General features: G+C 46.2%; 3 protein-coding genes across 3 annotated transcripts; 1 reads left to right on the forward strand and 2 right to left on the reverse strand.

Annotated features, from left to right (window-relative positions):
• Positions 1 to 128: 128 nt before the first annotated feature.
• LOC117890711 (myotubularin-related protein 14) lies at positions 129 to 12,192 on the forward strand. Its single transcript, XM_034795748.1, has 6 exons — positions 129 to 761; positions 9,386 to 10,155; positions 10,215 to 10,853; positions 10,924 to 11,076; positions 11,134 to 11,490; positions 11,554 to 12,192. Exons 1-6 carry the CDS (start codon positions 645 to 647, stop codon positions 11,687 to 11,689), a joined length of 2,172 nt encoding a protein of 723 aa, XP_034651639.1. The 5' UTR covers positions 129 to 644; the 3' UTR covers positions 11,690 to 12,192.
• Positions 2,675 to 3,610, reverse strand: LOC117890772 (glucose-induced degradation protein 8 homolog). Its single transcript, XM_034795843.1, has 2 exons — positions 3,450 to 3,610; positions 2,675 to 3,390 (listed from the first exon to the last, which is right to left on the reverse strand). The coding sequence occupies exons 1-2, from the start codon at positions 3,550 to 3,552 to the stop codon at positions 2,798 to 2,800; spliced, it is 696 nt and encodes a 231-aa protein (XP_034651734.1). The 5' UTR covers positions 3,553 to 3,610; the 3' UTR covers positions 2,675 to 2,797.
• On the reverse strand, positions 12,116 to 13,384 carry LOC117890755. Its single transcript, XM_034795815.1, has one exon. The coding sequence runs from the start codon at positions 13,297 to 13,299 to the stop codon at positions 12,190 to 12,192; it is 1,110 nt and encodes a 369-aa protein (XP_034651706.1). The 5' UTR covers positions 13,300 to 13,384; the 3' UTR covers positions 12,116 to 12,189.
• Positions 13,385 to 13,994: the final 610 nt, after the last annotated feature.

Here is a 13,994-nt window from a genome sequence, read left to right on the forward strand (position 1 = left end):
AAAACCGAGGAAAATTATGTAAAATTTACGGTATACTTACTGTACATTTCGAAAAAGCAAGGGTACATTTCGGCATATTTCCGAGGGTCTGTCGGTATATTTTAACGATAATTCCGCGGTCACACTGGGTCACACTGCTTGTCGCTTTATTTTTATTCGTCCGCATTGCAAATAAATAAAATTAAACACACACAATCTATCAAATTGCAATCGGAGCAACAAGAGAACGAATACTACCAGTGCGTAACCGACGACCCGACTCCCAAACTCGTGCAGATTACGTCGCGGGCGGAGAATTTGTTGGTGACGTCGCCGTCTAGGGCGTTGAGCAAACAAACGAAACGTAAAAAAGCGAAACGTGTAAACGTCGTAGAAAACGATAAAGCAGACGAAAGAAAACGAATCAAATACGCAGCAGATACAATAGAGGAGACGCGAGAGAGAGCGAACGAACCAGCGGGCAACAGCTAAAGAAGCAACAAGATTTGTTTAAATCTGTTAATTTTTAGAATCTTTTTCGCAATTTGTGTGCTTTATAGTGTTTGTGTCTTGCGTGTGTGTGTGCTGTGGCGTGGGTTCCACATAGAGTTTTGTAGAGCGCAACCCCAGTTCGAAATCGTATCGGTAAATGCAGCGCCGCAAAAATGTGCAGCCTAACTTTGAACAACATTGTGAATGTGACGCAGCAGGATTTACACGACCTATTAGAGATTTTCGAAAAGAAATCCTTCGAGGCGGCGGCCTTTGAGGAAGGCACAGCGGTAAGTGTAAGCGCTAGTGCGCGTCTGTGTGACATACATTTGGTCGCACGTGCTTGTGCCGCTGCAGACATGCAAACCGTAAGGGAGCAGTGTGCGCTGCGCGCCTACCCTACCACAAGGACACGTCAGAGGGCCGTTACTCCCAGTGCCGCGCCCCAAAAAGTGCGGCTTAAATCAAAATGGCTGCCGTCAAGTCTCGTGTCTGCCCTGAATCGCGCACAAATCGTATTCCTCAAGAAATCAATAAGAATCCTGTCCACTATGAGACGCACATTGGGTCTGTTCTGGCCTAGTGGTATGCTCTCGGCCCGACACCCCGTCTGTCAAGCCTTCGATGATGAACTGAATTCTTATAGAAATTCAATGGAAAAATCATGAATGATGCCTACAAACGTTGCAACCACTTCTGGGGACCCAGTAGGCTTTCAATTGTTTTGCCCCACTCCCACACCCGATTGTCACGCATGCCCTTCGATGCTAATCACCGTACCCTGTCCCTGTTATCAGCTTACTTAGCCGGCATTGGCAACAACATTTTATTGTTCCTCTACTCTTTTTCTCCTGTCCTCTGGGTGCTGGGTGGAGGGTAAATAGCATCTACGGAAAACACTTGGCAACAGGGAAAGAAAATCTAAATAAAAACTTGGCACGTTTCATATCTAACGTTTCCATTGAGCTGCTTGTGTTTCTGGGTGTTGCGGCTGCTGCTTTTGTGTTTGTGCAGCTGCTGTTAAAATAATTAATATATTGCATAGCGAATGCCAATTGCATTGCCAATGTTTGACTTGCAATAAAAAGACATTGTTGCGGGACAACACACTTGGAAAGTATTTGCTGACTGGCAGTTTATCAAACAGTTGTTTTCCTTATCAGACACAAACCCCAACCACAAAACAAGCGCCAGCCTTTCAACATGATTTTCCACCATACATACCACGTATGGCCTGGCCCCCGTTATCAGTGGAGCGGGGCGGCGATTTTAAAGCAACAAGTTGGAGCGAACGCCTTGGTACAACGTATGTACTTAGGGTTACCCAGCAAAGTAATTTTTAATGAGAAATTATGTTGAAGCGGGTGATTTACTGAAGAAGAAAATGTTCCATTAAAATATTGTATGTAGAAATGGGTTTTATAGTTTATGGCTATAAAATCAATAGCCCAGCCACATTTAAAAAGCGAAAGACATATCTTGCATACCCATACATAATATACCCCGTTTTACACTTGTACAAATAAAGGGTATCAATACCTGCACCTTGATACACAAAGCATTGCATTTGATGGCGAGGGAGCAAAGGGTATATTTTGTTATTATTCTAATAGAAGATGTAGGTATGTGGCTCTCTAAAGGGTTCAAGGTTAATTTCAGCTCGGAATAGCCTGATAAGATTAGCATGCGTACTAAATACAACACTTTGAGTTGGAATAATTGGGAATGAGCGGGAGAACAAGAATGCCTCAACTTATTGCATATTACACCTGAACTGAAATTACGGTACTTGCGGCGTGGTGGGAGTCGATCTAGAGCCAACAGATACGAAGGTACATTCACAATATTTTGACCGCAACTGTAGCTTACAGCTAACTCAAGCGCACTCCCATATGCGAGTGCATTCTCTGCGCGCTCTCTCCCTCTCTTTCTCTCACTCTACTTGTGATTAGCCCAGAAATAGTATATTAATACAAGGTGAGTGCATGAATGGTAGTAAACACACCTAGTGTGTTCGCTCTTTCTGTTATGAAAATGAAAATACCAAAATAGCTTTCGGGCGGCACGTGACCAAAACAATTTACGTCTCATTTACGGCTGCAGTCTGGACTTATCAGCGAGCAGTTTGTCAGCAACTGATGATGGAATCGCTTTCAGTTTTAATCGGATCAAAATTCCTGCAGAAAATACCAAAATGTACACCAAGATATTGAAACATTTATTATGCAGCACATCCAAAAAAAAACACCAAAAAAAACATTCATATTTCTAGATTAGTTGCAGCAGCGTCACCGAATTTGTGGGATCACCTTTCCAGTCGTTGGGCTTAACCATCCTGGAATGCCCGCCTGATCTCCTCCTCAAAGTCAGGCGTCTCCAGATCCATTCTCCTATAGTCCGATATTCCCTCCATCTCTAGTCTGTCCTGGGCCCACAGGATCAGCTTGATGAGGAACATCATTTTCGGCTGGACTATTTCGCCACCCTCGTACTTGAGAATGGCCGTGTTCAGCTCCCCGGCTACCTGCTGCCTAAAAGCGGGCTTCATCAAGTCCCCGAAGGGACTCTCCTCGGGCTTATCGAAGGCCAGCAGGGCCAGGGCGCGTTGCATCTCTCGAATGTTGTCCGAGTTTACCTCGCTCAGGCCCGACTCCTTGCTCTGGGCAAAGTCGAGGGCCTGATCCACCTTCTGCTCCCGTATCAGTTCAATCAGTCGCAGCTGCTGCATGTGGAAGTACATGTAGTTGTCCGTCTCGAAGAGCTGCGGATACAGCCTGTTGGCCAGGTCCATGGCATACTTCACTTGGCCACTTCGCACAGCATTGCGGATCCTGGCGCGATCATCGACGCTGTCCCCCAGAGTGCTCGGCTCCAGCGCCGATTCGGCCTTGAAGCGCTGTGCCGCCTCCTGGTAGCCCTCTGTAGGGAGGTGGATTAAGTTAATGTCGCTTTAAAAGGTTTTCTGTGAGAATGCAAACCTGTGACTAAATAGTTCATCACCAGGCGATTAAGATCCGCCTGCTTGATCTGAAAGCTCGACATTCGTTGTGCCCACAAAGTATTGGGGTTGGATCCAGCCATCTTCAATTGATCTAGTATACGTAATAGGTACTAAAAGAGAGACGAGACAGATAGAGATAGGGAGTGGTAGAGATCAGGCTGGGCAGCTTACCTCTGAAAAAATATCATCAATTAGAAATGGAAACATTTCGGTATCCAGGAATATAAATTATTTATTTGTTTATATTGGCTAAGAGAATAGCCCTGACTGTCCTGAGCTGAAGCCAGGTCCTATGATCATTATCATCAGCTCCATCATTATTCATTTTGTTTCTTTTGTCTTTTGTGTTTTGTATTTTCTTTTTTTGCACACTTGATGATTTATTTTTATCAAAAAACCTTGCCCAAAACGACATTGAATGTTGTTGCAAAATGCAAAATATATATGTATGTATTTGTGTGCACATGCATGTGGCTGTGTGTGTGTGTGTGTGTGTGTACCTACACATGTCTGCCTGTGCATGGCGTGTGGAGCGCCACCTCCGTGTGTGATTTTTGCGTGGGCGCCAAAAACGTACGGCCACAGCCAGCCGCACATAATATGCTAAAAATAGCAATAATTTGGTAGACTTTTAAATAATTTTTCACTTTCCCCAGAGGCATTTTCACTCTCTCTTTCTAACTCATAGAATTGATAGAATTTATTTGCCAGCCACAGAACCCACCTGTTGTTGTAGTTGTCGCTATAGTCGTTGTTTCTGTTTGCAGTTTTGCGGATTATGCTAATATTGAAAATTATGGAAAATTGTTAGTCGTAGAGAAAATGCAGCGAATTGGTCCCCAAGGTGATTGAGGAGCCACCCGGAGGCTGAGGAGGGACTGGTATTATAGACAGCTACGGCTGCAGGTAGGTCCAGGTCCAGGTCCAGGTTGAGGGCCCAGGTCCAAGTCCAGGTCCAACTGTTGGCCTGCGCTACGTTGAGCGTTTCCTAGAGCACTGGTCCCTGGATAGCTTGCACTTGGTCCTGTATTGGGGCTCGTGTCTCTGGTTTTCTGTATCCCGCCTGTGCATTCCAGTCTGCAGCGAATTTCCTGCGCCCACGCAGACTTCTGTTGCACTCATTTTGGGGGTTGCAACTAACAGAAAACTTTCCGCGCAGCTCTCCTACAGTGGTACCTCGCCAGGGGATGACGCACTGGCGATGCTGCTCCTTCGGCTGGCTACTGGGCAGCGCTCTCGGGTCTGCTGAACGCCCATGACAGTTGGCAGAGCTCTGTGCGGCTTCCCCTCCCTGCCACGCCCTGGCAGATGCAGCTGCAAGTCGTGCCGCAGTCATTGTGTGGGCGCTTCGCAATACGCGGCACAGGAGCGCATAAAACTGAGCCAGGGACTCGTCATCAGCCACACCTTCCGGCGCAGCTGCAGTTATGAGCACAGTGGGACAAAAGGCGGATCTTGCTGTAGGAATATTAATTCGAGCTGCTTATGCCGTTTGGCTCGATCTGCACCATTACCACAGAAAATTAATTTAAACTTTTTTAATGGAGTTTTGGAAAGTTATTCAAGCCTGTCAAAAGCAATTATTCAAACTGGACTTTGCCCCACTGTGAGTTTATGATAACAGCATCGACACAACGTGTGACTCTGTTGTAACCTTTTATGATTTCCTGTTGCACATTGAACTTTACGCCCACGCCTGGGCACGTGCCCCCCACACCACCTTAATTGAACGTCTCCGCGTGTGCATTGGGGCAGCTGTTGCTGCAATGTGCGTGGCTCGCACCGCAGACACTTGTGACAGGTGCCCAGCAGCAGCAGCAGCGGCAGCAACAGGCACCGCCGTATGAAGTGGGTGGCCAGGCGGGCGTAGTAATGTTTCAGTGGGGTGGCAGCTGCAGCTGCTGGAAGTGCACGCGGGGGATGCAACATATCGGCGCATGTCCAAGAGCATAAAGCGAGAGAGAGAGCGGGAGTTCGATTAAGGGTCTCAAAATGGGAGTTCCAATGTTTTCCAGAGATGCTGCACCCCAGACCCAGACCCAACCCCATACAACCCCCTTCCACCGGTCACTGTGAGGCATTTATGATAGCAGTAAATTTTGTGATATTCTTCTGTTGGTCGGGTTAACTGCGTTGCAACAGAAGGTACCACGCATCCATGATTAGGAGAAGGGCGTCGCTGTCGTCGCGAGAAGAAGCTGTGTCCTGTCCCCCCAGCCGCATGTTGCATGTTCGTTCTTCTGGATGGGCCACCGCGCTGGCGCCTGTTGCTGCTGTTTTCTGCACGCCTGCTAGCTGGCAGATAAAATCGATAGTATCTGAAATGGCAATGCCGTCTTTTCAGGGAATGGATTGGCAATGGCAATGCTGCTGCTGTGTGCAGAAAATGACAATGCTCTGTTGTTGCACACTCAACCCATGTAATCCCGCTGAGCGGGAGAGCTGTGTGGATGCAAACAGTGGGAAGTGGGTGCATGAGGAGCTTATTAAATAACACACTTTGTGTGCCAGCTTTTGTTAAGACAAATGAGAGAAAGGATTGCTGCAGTAATGGAAATAGGAAATATATTTACAGCAATTTGTGTGTAGTCTCTGAAGAACTTTAAGAATTACGAGTATTATTCCAATTCCAATGCTTAGAAACTAAATCAATTAATAAATGACGCTCCAGGAAATCTCTTTCTATTATCTTTGTGATTTTTTGGTGTGGGTGAGGGAAAATCTCTTCCTGATTTCTGTCACTCAAGCGAGTATATTTAATATATATTTACATACATATTATGATGAATAGATGTCTGCATTCCTCCAACAGCTCCCCCACTCATTGCCCGTAGCGCCCACTTGGCTTTTATGTCATTTATTGTGCTCAATTATAAAGCGATGTGCCAAGCTAAGCCAAGCCAACCAGATGTTGGCATTGGGGTGCGCTGAACAAAACCCAGAGTTTGACTCTTCCATGTGGCCCACAACAAAGCTTCCGGCTCAAACGTGTTTTTGCTTGCTCTCCCTCTACCTCCCCCCTCCAAAACAAAGCGGTTTCAAAGTCGGTTTGAAAGTTGTTGGAAAGATATGTAGTATGTATGTAGCACGGATCTGTTTTCTGCCGCATGCAGCACTCCACATTGCACTAGCAATTTGCATATTAAAAGCTCACTAATCAGAGATCCACCCATGTGTATAATGGCATAAATTAGCAGAAGAGCAGGTGGTATAAGAAAGAGAAGAGATCGCTAAGACGATAAGCGAGGCGCCAATGATGCCAATTCCCAGTGAATGGAGAGTGCAATCACTGTACTAAACATATTTTAGGACCCTCTCTGTCAGCCCAAGCCAAGTATTAACCTCCCCAGGCATGAAATGTTGATACCCAAATAGAATCACAAGTTGATTTCTGGTTTTCGGTGTCTTTGAACGACTGGCTATACAAATAAAATGCTGAAAACAAGGCATTGCACATTTGAAAGCTTGAGCATGAATCGTGTAAACAACGAGAACAAGGAGAATTGAAACACGGAAGCGCCCCATGAGTTGTGCATGGGGTGTGGTCAGTGGCCCCCACTTGAAGTTCGACCTGTTTTGAGCGCTGAATAATTCATTCAAGAAAAACCATTTTCCCTGTCGCCGACCCAGATTGATGAATATGCAAGAAGCGCGGGAATCGCAGTCACAGTATCGTGTCGGGTACTGTCGGTCCGTCCTGGGTCCCGTCCCAGGCTCGGTGGCCTCTGCCGATAAGCCATGCCAACTTTCTGCTGCAAAATACAAGCAGAGCGCGAAAGAAACCGTTGTTCCATCGCTCTCTCTTTCTTTGGCTGCTGCTCGCCTGGCCCCGGACCGGCATGGGCTCGGTTCGGTTGCGCTGCTTGCTGGTTTCTTGATTTGTGGGATTTCTTTTTGCTGTTGGTGGCTTTTGCTTCTTTTTCTTTTCTTTTCTGTTTTTTTTTTTCGGTGGAGCCGCTGAAAACTGAGAAGAAAAGTATGCCGCTCCACGCAGCGTTGATTTCTGTTAGCCCAGCATCGGCAAAGTCTTTGAAATCCGGGTTTGTAAGAAAACTGCATTGCAGCTCCCGAAGCAGTGTTGAGTCTGGGGCTTGAAAATCTTATTTGGGTCAACGGTAATGATTGTGATGATGATGGTGGTGGCGGTGGATGATCATCATCCCACAAACTATTTCTGTGGCGCTGTAAAAAACTATTTCGCGCGTTTGTTTGTTGTTTTTAAGTTTTTACAGCGCCTTATTAACAGGCGCACAGCGAAAAGCGAACGCCAACTGGCGGACAGTTACAGTTGCATGCAGTGGCTGCTCTTTCTTACAAAAGAAAAGGCAACAACAATGGCAACAACAGCGGCGAGCAAGCAGTTCAATGCATACAACAGTAACAGCTTCTCTCTGTGTGTGCGTGTGCATGAAATGGCAGCCAGCGTCTACAACTTGGAAGAGTACTCTCTCTCTCTCTCATACTCGCTGCCATCGATAAGACGGTGGTTTAATACCCTTGTAGATGGAGAGTTTCAGGCTAGAGATTTTCTTCTTGTCAATCAACATCAACAAGCGACAAGCGATGCAGACAGTACGTTGGTACGATCAGTCACAAAAGCAAATCTGTATAAGAAAATAGGTTTATTCCTGAAGATATTTCAACGTAAACTTTTTCCTGATTGCATTGTTTAAGAACGATCGATCTGGAAGAGTATCAGAAGCTGCGGCTCCGCAGAAGGCTTTTAATTTTTGTGGCATCCTTCCCCTTCCCACACACACAATACGCAGAGTTCCGTCTCTCCCGAACATTTATGTAAACTGAGAGAGAGAGAGAGCTAAATAATATCCAGCGATTTGCAGTTGCAGTACAGCATTTTTGCTGTATCGGATCGAAAACATTGCATAATACTGGAAAAAATTTTTAATTCAAAAAATTAATTAATATTCGTTTAATTTAATTATAGCTACAGCCTGCCTGCCCTCTGCAAATCGCCTAAACTTTTTCTATTGCGAGTTTTCTTCTCCGCAAAGCCAAGCAAAAGTAATTGCGTTTTAGTTGTTTTGCTCGTTTGCTTCGCTCTCCATAGTTTTGGCACAAACACACACACACACCCACACACTCACTATCTTACTCACACACATGAAGGTCTTTGTTTTCACCACGTTTGTTGTGCTCTGTAGTTCGCTTCTGTTGTTGCTGTTCCTTTGTCTCTCTTTTTTGCACATTTCTCTTTGCTTCTGCCCGTGTGCTTGTGTGCTAAAAACCTGTTTCGTTCAAGGTGTTTGTGTGAGAGAGTAGTGCCGCTTTTATCTAGTTGTTTTTTGTTGTCTGGGACAGCTGGCGGCTGTGGCTACGATCCTCCCATGCCACCCCTCCCTTCCGTTGTCTGCTAGCCCGGCTATTTTTAGCAGCCGCCATAGCCTTTAGATTTTCCCCCAGACCTGAAATCAATTCAAAACAAAAATATCTCGACAAACAAAAATGTGTGCTTGCAAAATTGATTGTTATAAAATGGTCTTGGATTAATTGAAGTTGCTGCAACACCACCGACGGTTCTTCTTCGCTTCAGGGGCCCAAGTTCCATTGAACTCAAGATCCAAACGTCGCAACAGCAAGGCAAGATCAGCTCTGAAACCAGTTGCACTTCTCCGTCTAATCTCTCTGTCCATTAAGACGCCGGGCAGCAGCAAAGTCCGATGGACAGAGTTGATTTATGCAAGCAATTGACTTTGCATGTCATTCGTTCATAAAATATTTAATAATGGTGTTTAAAAAAAGAGTAATATAATGCTAATGGGATTTATAGAGTACGTGAGCCCCAACTGGTTCGTCTTTTCAGTTGTTCCAACTGGTTCCAAGTGAACCAATAGGCGCTTCTCTGTTTCGATAAAGAATTAAACTAATCGATATCCTTTTCGATTTCGTTCACAGGAGTACGAGATCTCCAAGAAATGCGAATACCTGTTCAAACTCGACTACAGCCTCATTGAGCTGGACAACTCGAATGGCCTGCTCAGCCCGCGCTACCCTGGAAGGATACTCATACCCGAATTCGAGCATGGACACATGGCCAAGACCCTGATACCGGGCAATGGATTGTTCGGGGCAGGAGGCGGATCCTCGGGTACAACGGCCACGGCAACGCCACTCAATAGCAGCGCCGGCAGCAACTGCAGCGACGGTGTGGGCATCCAAGCATTTGTCACCTTTGCCAACCCCCTGCAGACCCCGGTCCAGCCTCAATCACAGCATCCTCAGCAGCAGCAGCAGCCGCCAACGACACAGCCCGCGCAGCAGAATACCATCTACGAGGACCAGTACGATATACAGCGGATGAGGGAACTGGTCACGATGGCCAAGTACGCGAGATGCCGTCAAAGGTTCGCTGTTCCCGTGATCATGTATCGGGGCAAGTACATCTGTCGGTCGGCAACGCTGTCCGTGATGCCGGAGACGTATGGCCGCAAGGTAGTGGATTATGCGTACGACTGCCTCAGTGGCAATTATGCGACACCCAACGGGGAGGAGAACGATGCCGACTCCACGGACGAGTCGCTGATCAATCACATAAACGACCAGTCGCAGTCGCAGTTCAGCTACGACGAGGTCATCAAGAGCGACATCCAGCTGCTGCACACCCTCAATGTGTCCACAATTGTGGATCTCATGGTGGAGAACCGCAAGATCAAATACTTTATGGCGTAAGTAGTAAATAAAATTAATAATAATTATAATAAATATTCATAATGCCACATTGCAGCGTATCCTCATCGGAGAAGGCTGATCCCAGCAATCATTACAAGAGCTTCAATCTGCTGTCGCTGCCGTATCCGGGCTGCGAATTCTTCAAGAAGTTCCGCGACAACAACTACATGGCCAAGAATCTGCACTACAACTGGAAGCAGTCGTTCAACGATGCGAACATTAATATACCCAATCTGGGTCCCGCCGCCGACATCGACATCATTTGGCCGGAGTACCGTGACTGGGATCTGGTCTCCATCACACAGAACTATCTGCGGGCAACGCTCAAATACATACAGGAGGATAACTCTGGCCTGCTCATACACTGCATCAGTGGCTGGGATCGCACTCCGCTGTTTGTCTCGTTGGTGCGGCTCTCCCTCTGGGCGGATGGACTCATTCATCAATCACTGAACGCCATGCAGATGGCGTACTTTACACTGGCCTACGACTGGTACTTGTTTGGCCACCAATTGCCAGATCGCCTCAGGCGGGGCGAGGACATCATGTTCTTTTGCTTCCACGTGCTAAAGTTCATCACGGACGAGGAGTATAGCATTGTGGAGCATCGGAAGCGGACCAAGACCTCGAGCAGCAGCGGGAGCAGTGTCATAGTCATCAAGTCCGACTGCTGCGACGATGAGCCGCTCAAGGAGTGAGTGTGGATGCAAGGAGACTTTCACATGATCCGATCTTTAACCGCTTCTTCCCTTCTTCGTGCACAGAGACTACATCCTGGCCTTCGATCAAGATAGCAACGACAGCTATTCAAACTGTTCCAACTGTGATATGTCCATAACAGATAACTTCTATGCCACCACAACGGCAGCAGCTGCGCCAGTCAATCCGCTGACCAGCAGGTCGCCCAACCCAAAGCGGTAATTTAATTGTTGCTGAGCCCCTCTGACCACGCTGACCCTCCTGTTTCGTTTTAGCTCCCGCACTAGCCCGATATCGGTGCCCGGCTCGAATGCGCGACAGCGTCAGGAGTCGACATCGTCGAACGGCAGCTGGCAGGTGGTCACAGACACCGGATCCATAGACTCCATGATGAACGGCAGCTACATGATGCGTTTTGTGGCGCAACAGACGGCGGAAGCCACCTCGAACATTCCCATCTGCAATGGCGGCAACGGCTATCACTGCAGCAACAACACAACAACTGCCATGGGCAGCGGCAGCGGCAGCGGTAGCAGCATCAGCAATGGCAGCAACACAACGCACGGTTTCCCAAACGGTTCCTCCAAAGATGTCGGTGGCAGCACAACTTCCAGCAAGCAGTGCATCAACTTGTGAGTCTCAGATCAGCAGGATCCATTACTCAACTCATCAATTTTCGTTTCTCTTCTCGGTAGACGAAAGCAACGCCTCAATGCGGTGCGAGCCATCTTCATACAAGCGTACGGCAAGACAATTGGACTGAAATTCAAAGAGGGCTCCTCCATGAACCTGGCCACGTTCATTGGCAATCTGGCGGATCAGCTGTTCTGAGCAGACCTTCTTCGACCTGTTGCAATCGACCTTGTTTGTGTTAGCTTTCCGCCTGTTTGTTTGTTTGTTTCTTGTTATAGTGGTGCGCTTGTCCACATTGACTGTATTTCGTAGACCTACCTGTTGAATTGATTGCGTTCTTGCGACTGTTTGTTGAATATGTATGTAATGGCCTCTAATGATAAGCATCAAATGAACCTAAGTGTAAACCAGTTCCGGCAGGGAACTAGGCAACCCTACAACTCCTAGATAACATGCATAGTACAACTAGTTCTCTTCAGTCCTTGTCCGTTATCCCGCCTGCCACATCTAGTTCCAGCTCCAGCTCCTACCCCCAATTCCGCTCCCGCAAATATTTGTGTTTTGTTTTGTTACTGGTTCATCGAGCATGCGAAGCAAACGAAATATGAAAGAAACCAATTCGGATTAAAGAATAGCCTTAAGTTGTAATTTATAGTAATGTATTTTTTAAAATAAACTTATGTGCATTTGATGTAAATTTATTTCCTTCTCAGTCGCTTCCCTACTATGCTGGCCAACGACATGAAGTCATCCAGATCCACACGCTTAACCCGAACGCGCACTTTTTTTGTGTAATACTTGGCGCTCTTGATCGGTATGTGGCGCGGATTGTCTGTTAGAGGTGAATCAGTGGTCTTGGCCACGGCAGTGACTTCTTTCTCTGGATTTCCCCGCGTATTTTCCATCTTAATGGCAAGCTCAATTGCCGCAAGGGCCACCTCCACCTCTCTATTAATGTCCAGCGGTGGGGAGACTGAAGGCGCGCGATCAATAGCTTCCTTCTGGGGTTTCGATGGCGAAACAACCGGTGCGGGATCTATGTCGTTCTGAGCACTAAACACACCGCTAATGACCAGATTTGACCTTTGGGAGCTGCAATCTGGAGTGGCAGAAGCGGGAGCTTCGTTTGCTTGGACCAAGACGGGTTTGACATCACGACCATTGAGCGAAAGTTGTGTCTGAGGCGATAGGTCCATCTCCTTCACCTGAATAGTCTTGAGAAACTCATCGTATTCGATTTTGACTCTGGCCATCTCCTTGGGACCCACCGGTACAGTAGCACGTGTCTCCAGCTCGTGCTGCAGTATGACATCGAGGCACTCAACTTCCAGGCGACGGCGCTCCGCCATCGTCATTGACTCCACCAATGGTAGCTGAGCGAGTAGAAAGTTCTGTGACATAGTCACGTCCAGGGGTGGCTCCACATTTTCCGCACTTAGCGAGCGTGCGATCTTCGATACAACGTCAAACAGTGGAATGGGAATATGTCCACTCGGCTTCGAAAGGGAGTCAATCACAGGCAGAAGAATATTCCAACGCCACTGCAGCTCCTCTGCCGTGAACGGGGTACTCAGCGGCAGGTTCTTGTAGCTGGAATTAAACTCATCGGCAATCTGCTTCCAGGCCCACTCGTCGTAGTCCGAGTCCTGCTGCGACTGCGCTGCTTTGCCATACAGGAACGGATACTTCAAAATTAGCTTCAGCAACAGCAAATCATTCACAACTATCATCGAGCTAAAATTGGTGTTTGATATGTTGATTTCCATTGGGCTGACTGAGACAGCGTCTTCACCGCTCCTCCTGTCCATTTTGGTGCTTATTCAGGATTCAGATGTCCAAGAAAATGTTTCTTTGTTTTTGTTTGTAAAATATTCAGAAATAAGGATGGTACTAGGGTTGTCAAAAATATATCAAAATATCAATATATCGATATTTAAAAAAAAAATATCAATATATTGATCTTTTTTGTTGATATTTTACGTTTGTTTACTCAAACCAAATACACATTTATAATTCTAGTGTTCGTTCGGCAAACAACTCTTTTTTGAGTTCAAAATGTTCAGTAACTGTTTTATAATATTCAACATAAACTGAAGTACCAGAACAGCTATTAATTGTGTGGTATGTGACACGCGCAGTCGCATGACTGATAAGCATATCAAAGAAAGGGTGTTTTTGAAATTCTTAAAAAAAAAGAGTTTTGGATGCTTCCTTGATAGGTAAAGAAAAATAATAAAAGTTAGGAGAGTATTATATGTATATGTAAGACGAACTATGGTAATGTTATAAACAATTGTCAGACTGAAATAAAAATAAATGATGCTATAAACATATGCAAGGGTCTGATTTCTACATACAAGCAAAAAATATCAAAATATCGAATATATCGATATCTTTTCAGTGATATATTTAATATCATTTTGATATTTATCATTGATATGATATTTTTAAAATATTTGACAACCCTAGATGGTACATTATTTTCGATAGATTTATAGAATGG

This window comes from Drosophila subobscura, chromosome E, assembly GCF_008121235.1.
Source record: "Drosophila subobscura isolate 14011-0131.10 chromosome E, UCBerk_Dsub_1.0, whole genome shotgun sequence".
Lineage (NCBI taxonomy): Eukaryota > Metazoa > Arthropoda > Insecta > Diptera > Drosophilidae > Drosophila > Drosophila subobscura.